At 38.7% G+C, this 6,728-nt stretch overlaps 1 protein-coding gene across 3 annotated transcripts in view; it reads left to right on the top strand.

Moving 5' to 3' along the window:
- Window positions 1-6,728, top strand: part of taf2 (TAF2 RNA polymerase II, TATA box binding protein (TBP)-associated factor) — a 379,690-nt gene that overhangs the window by 190,289 nt on the left and 182,673 nt on the right. For all 3 annotated transcript variants that reach the window (XR_005630659.1, XM_039736433.1, XM_039736434.1), the window contains one exon: window positions 4,196-4,448. Coding sequence is in view for 2 of the 3 variants with exons in the window: in XM_039736433.1 (XP_039592367.1) it covers window positions 4,196-4,448 (253 nt within the window). In the remaining variant the exon portion in view is untranslated. The remainder of the gene's footprint in view (window positions 1-4,195; window positions 4,449-6,728) is intronic.

Below are 6,728 nucleotides of genomic sequence, written 5' to 3'. Positions count from 1 at the left end.
CTTGGCGCACCTATCCTTGGCCAGTTTCGCCCATTCCTCTTTGCAGCACCTCTCAAGTTCCATCTGGTTGGATGGGAAGTGTCGGTGCACAGCCATTTTAAGATCTCTCTAGAGATGTTCAATCGGATTCAAGTCTGGGCTCTGGCTGGGCCACTCAAGGACATTCACAGAGTTGTCCTGAAGCCAGTCCTTTGATATTTTGGCTGTATGCTGAGGGTCGTTATCCTGCTGAAAGATGAACTGTCGCCCTAGTCTGAGGGCAAGAGCGCTCTGGAGCAGGTTTTCATCCAGGATGTCTCTGCACATTGCTGCAGTCATTTTTCCTTTTATCCTGACTAGTCTCCCAGTTCCTGCCGCTAAAAAACATCCCCACCGCATGGTGCTGCCACCACCATGCTTCACTGTAGGGATGGTATTGGCCTGGTTATGAGCGGTGCCTGGTTTCCTCCAAATGTGACGCCTGGCATTCACACCAAAGAGTTCAATCTTTGTCTCATCAGACCAGAGAATTTTGTTTCTCATGGTCTGAGAGTCCTTCAGGTGCCTTTTGGCAAACTCCAGGTGGGTTGCCATGTGCCTTTTATTAAGGAGTGGCTTCCGTCTGGCCACTCTACCATGAAGGCCTGATTGGTGGATTGCTGCTGAGATTGTTGTCCTTCTGGAAGGTTCTCCTCTCTCCACAGAGGACCTCTGGAGCTCTGACAGAGTGACCATCGAGTTCTTGGTCACATCCCTGACTAAGGCTTCTCCCCCGATCGCTCAGTTTAGATGGCCGGACAGCGGTTTCAAACTTCTTCCACTTACGGATGATGGAGGCCACTGTGCTCATTGGGACCTTCAAAGCAGCAGAAATTTTTCTGTAACCTTCCTAAGATTTGTGCCTTGAGACAATCCTATCTCGGAGGTCTACAGACAATTTCTTTGACTTCATGTTTGGTTTGTGCTTTGACATGAAGTTTCAACTGTGTGACCGTATATAGATAGGTGTGTCATTATAATTATGGGGTGTTGTGTGTAGAATTCTGAGGAAAAAAATGAATTTAATCCATTTTGGAATAAGGCTGTAACATAAATTGTGTATATATATATATATATGTATAGTGTTTATACTGTCAAATAATGCAAAGAGTACGCGACATGTGTTTCGCTCTAAAATAAACAAACCACACGCCGTGGCGCAACGTGAGAGGCTTCGCCCTCTGACGCTGATGCCGAGGTTCGATTCCCGAGAGGGAGTGCAGTGAGTGTGTACGCCTGATGAGCCTAGAATTAGGGCGAAACACGTGTCGCGTATTCTTTGCATTATTTGACAGTATAAACTATTTCAACCATTCTATGATCTGCTTCTCGCAACTGAAAAAGGGCACCGTTTCGGACGTTAGCCGACTTGCTGACCAACCATAAGCATTACCTGGTAGGTACCACCCACACAATCAGATTGTGATTCAGACTACGAATGCATTGAATATATATATATATATATATATATATATAGTATATATATATATATATATATATATATATATATATATATATATATATATATGTATGTATATATATATATATATATATATATATATATATATGTATATATATATATATATATATATATATATATATATATATATATATATATATATAGGCGCACGGTGGCGCAGTGGTAACGCTGCTGCCTCGCAGTTAGGGGACTCGGGTTCGCTTCCGGGTCCTCCCTGCGTGGAGTTTGCATGTTCTCCCGTGTCTGCGTGGGTTTTCTCCGGGCACTCCGGTTTCCTCCCACACTCCAAAGACATGCAGGTTAGGTGGATTGGCGATTCTAAATTGGCCCTAGTGTGTGCTTTGTGTGTGGGTGTGTTTGTGTGTGTCCTGCGGTGAGTTGGCACCCTGACCTGGATTGGTTCCTGCCTTGTGCCCTGTGTTGGCTGGGATTGGCTCCAGCAGACCCCCGTGACCCTGTGTTCGGATTCAGCGGGTTAGAAGATGGATGGATATATATATATATACACACACACACACACACACACACACACACACACACAGGGTGGTCCAGATCTAATTATGTTGATCCAGATTGTCTGGATGACTTTGATTTATGCGTGGACAATTTCAGTTCGGCGAAGACTATATATATATATATATATATATATATATATATATATATGTATATGTATATATATATACACTGTATACTCTATATATACTGACATCAGTGGTGGTTGCTTGCTTTTGAAACAGGGGAAGCTCATATTCTGCCTTCATCATAAAATTCATTAAGTTATTTGTATGTAAATTCTGCCCTCCGTTCCTTTTGCAGAAAATGGTCAATTGCCAATTTGGTATCATAAGAAGAAAACATCATTGGTAGAAGGAGAAAACACTGTAAGATTTGTGCCATGCCAAAAGTGCAGAAAATTACTTGTTTATAAAAATAGAGAATAGGTACACAAAGGACAAAATATTACTGAGATGATGAAAGAATTTTTATTTAATTTTCACATTAATTGGTTTTGATAATGTAATTTTTTTACAATTACTTTTTACCATTTAACTTTATCTCTTCGCCTAGTGTGCCCCGGACATAAATGAACATATTTTTTTAGTGGCGTTTAAGCTTTGCCAGATTACAGTGTATGAAAGAGTACTTAGAAGATCCCAAAGAATTCTGGAAAAAGTTCTTGTGGATAGAAAAGGCTGAACTGTATCAGAGTGATGATGGCAAGAACAAAGTGTGGAGATGAAAAGGAATTCCCCAAAATCTAAAGCATATCACTCTCATCTGTTAAACATGGTGGTGGAGATGTTATGGCTAGGGCATGGATGGCTGCCACAGTTACTGTCACACTTCTCTTCATTGATGATGGAACTGCTGTTGGCAGTTGCACAATGAATTCTGAGGCGTATAGAAACATCTTCCCAAGTTCTATTAAATACCTCCAAACTCATTGGGTGATGCTTCATCTTACAACAAGATAATGATTCCAGACATACAGCTAAGACATCACAGAAGTTTTTCAAAGGTAAAAAAATTAAAATTCTTGAATGGCCAAGCCAGTTACTCTATTTAAATCCAAATGAGCATGCCTTCCATATGCTGAAGGGATAACTTATAGGGATAAGCCTCAGAAACAAGCAAGAGCTAAAGATGTCTGCATTAGAAGCTTGGCAGGACATCACTAAGTATGATTCTAAGCACATGAATTTCAGAGTTCAGGCAGTCACTTGCAGTCTGTGAATCTGCAACAAAGTACTAAATATGACTGCTTCACCTACTATTGCTGTGTCCCAAACATTATAATGCTCTGAAATGGTGGCGACTGTTTAAAAAAGTGTTGCAATTTCTGCATGGTGTGACCGAAATATATGATGATACTGTTAAATTAAAGCCTGCAATACGCACTATAATCTGTCTGAATTTTAATTTTAAACTGAGGAGCAGAGGGTTAAATGATGAAAAAATATGTCCTTGACCCATGTTATGGAGGGCACTTTATATTCACATGTATGTGCTGCATATAGATATATTAATTTATTGATTTTAATCAAAACAGTGATCTGTTCACTTGATTCACTTTGTGGTGTAGTCAGTACAGCACATGCTATACTCTCAACGTTAGTCCATCCATCTGATGCATCTGCAACTAATGGGTTAACCTAGCCCTAACCTTGATGCAAGCCTGAAATCCCCTTTTTTGTTGTAAAGTGAACTTTTAAATTTTGACTGTACTTTTTAAGCTGGTTCTTTTTGGGAGTTTTTATCTAAAGAACTTATTTGGCTTAGTTAGGGATTCATCCCTAGGATAGCCAGCCAATGTTGACATTTCCACACATTTTTGCTTCCATTGCATAGGCATATGAAGCCATATTTGCTTTTTACGATATCAAACGGTTTTCAAATGCTCAGCTGGCAGTTATGCTGTGTTTCTGTTTTCTTTATATTTTGATTGTTAAATTAGTCTAAATAGTTCAGTACATGACATTTATGTCTCCTTGTCCTTTTCAGATCTTTTAGTTGCATGTCAGTGGCTGAACTCTGTCTCAAAACAGATATTATCAAAGGCATGATATGATAGCTGCTAAGCAACATGCTTCATATTCCCATGCAGTTATTAATCATTAGTGCAAACTGAGTTGTATATAGTCCGAGATTCTGAAACAGAAAAACTAATTTTGGCTGTTTTCTTTTCTTCTATTTTAGTGTTGATTCCCCATTGTTATGGATACGAATTGATCCAGACATGTCAATTTTAAGGAAAGTTGAATTTGAACAGGCTGACTTCATGTGGCAATACCAGTTACGATATGAGAGGGATGTTGTTGCCCAAGAAGAAGCCATATCAGCTCTAGAGCAATTCCCAACTCCTGCATCAAGGCTGGCGCTGACAGACATTCTTGAACAAGAGCAGTGTTTTTACAGGGTTAGAATGCTGGCATGTTTCTGCCTTGCAAAGGTAAGTGGAAATATTAGTATAAATATTGATAGTATAAATATAATGCTTACATTTCTGTTGATAAAATTGGCATGGTGCTTTATGGTTTTAATATTGTGTAAACTTTAAACTATTTTTGTACAAATCAGGCAATTATCAGAATTATTTTTTGGATTGTGTAAAAGATTATTGCTTTTGGTCTGAAACTTCTCTCATTATAATTTTTCATGAGTTTTAGGTAATATCCCAAAGGAATCTTACTTGCCCTGAGTATTGATATTAACTTTATTGCAAGGAAAATTGAAAAGTATTTCCCTTTAAAGATGTATCTGAATGAATTGTTGTTTTTGAGCAACGTGATTGAGTTTTTGGTTGGGAGGCAATGAAGCAGTGAGCAAATTAGCAAGTATGGGATATTAACCTTTGAATTCATTGTGAAGAGAATAATATCTTATTGTGCTGCATGATTTATCCAAGACAGATATTAATATTACTTGAAGTCAACCTTTAAATAGGTTTGTTTGCCATTTCTCTATCAAAAATAGCATTCTGTGTATTGCCAGGGACAAGAGTGTAGCTGGATTGCAAGGCCTTACAATAGGAATGAAAACATGCAGTGGCAGTGATGGTATATCTCAGCATGTCCGTCTGGTTTATCTTTAGATGGCAGTAAATTGGAAAACAATAGATGGTGGAATGTGTTGTCTATTTAGAGACTTAGAGATTTTCAGTCTAATTTATTCTTAATGCCAGCCATACATTACTGGACTCATGTAAAACATGAGACATCACACAGACAAGTCTGTCTTCTCTTTTCAGGGACCAAAACATGCATCTCCCTGGTTTAGTTGCAACCACAATACATGCCTTATTCCGCTGGGTGAGCACTCATTGGTTGTCAGCTCTTTTTTATATGTTGCCTGCCCCAGCAACTTCAGACAAATTCAAAAACTGTTTGGAATGAGACACTGGGTATATCAGATATACATAACTGTTGGTGGGCATGCCAAAATTACCCCAACAGTTTGTCAGTGTAGCCTGCAAATTTAAAATATCTGGAAAAATTGTATAGTGTGACATGGCCTTTAATTAGAACACTTCCACTTAACGGCATTAGTGTACTATGCAATAATAACAAGTATAACGTGAAAAAATAAATGCTATATAAGTACAAAGTATAATATCAGAAAAAAATTCTAAGGAGCAGAATATTGTTAACATTCTGTTACTTTGCAGAGATTACTAAGAAGGTCATTGATTATTTGAAAGTGTTTATATACAGTAAAACCTAAATATTAAAGATATCGAGCGTCTCCGATATCACATATGTTACAGCCATTACAACAGACAGGCCACCAGCAATAAATACGTACAATGCAAGAAAAATTGTATACAGTAAAATGTGTGTACAGTGACACTAAACTATGTACATGTAATAATTACTTACATAGAAAATTAATTATGGTTACTCACCAACAATGACTCGATGAATTGTCCAATAACTATGAGTTTAATTTTATTGCACAACAAAGGAGAGCATTATAGCTCTTCTAAAGGAGCCCCTTCAGGCGATTGTGTAGCACTGCCGTTGTTCTTCTTCTGGCAGTCTTCAATCCAAATCCCTAAAGCAGATTCCATCCAGACTACTGTCTTATTACATCCACTTAAAACTCGTTTTTCGTTTTGCGCCCTGGTTAAAGGACACTGCGGCCGAAGATCTTATTTTCTTTTCCTCCTTTGTAAATAAAAAGAATTGTGGACTCATTGATGCCTTAATGGCGTCCTGCAGCGGTGTGGCTATTCCCTTCCTTGAATATAGCCAAAACTTTTACCTTTTCCGCAATCGTTAGCATCTTCCATTGGCGCTTGGACACAGCCCCTGAAGCAGTAACAGATCGTTTTGGAGCCATAACGAAGGGCTTGACTGTGTACAAAGATAAACACAAAAGAGCACAAAAGTAAATTCTTTACACAGCAATACACGTTGATGCTGAATGAGCAAGACAAGACTTCCCGGTTAACGCAGCGGAATCGAATTCGGCGCTCCGTCGCTGAGCCAATCAGCACACAAGAACTTAACTGTGTCCACTGATTGGGTAGCTTCTCAGCCATTTGCCAATAGCGTCCCTTGTATGAAATCAACTGGGCAAACCAACTGAGGAAGCATGTACCAGAAGTAAAAAGACCCATTGTCCGCAGAAACCCATGAATCAGCGAAAAATCTGTGTTATATATTTTTAGAAATGCTTACATATAAAATCTGCAATAGAGTGAAGCCACGTAAGTCGCAGCAAGATATAA

Source organism: Polypterus senegalus, chromosome 15 (assembly GCF_016835505.1).
Source record: "Polypterus senegalus isolate Bchr_013 chromosome 15, ASM1683550v1, whole genome shotgun sequence".
Taxonomy (NCBI): Eukaryota; Metazoa; Chordata; class Cladistia; order Polypteriformes; family Polypteridae; genus Polypterus; species Polypterus senegalus.
The sequence above is the reverse complement of the archived record's forward strand: the minus strand, read 5'-3'. Positions and strand labels throughout refer to the sequence as shown.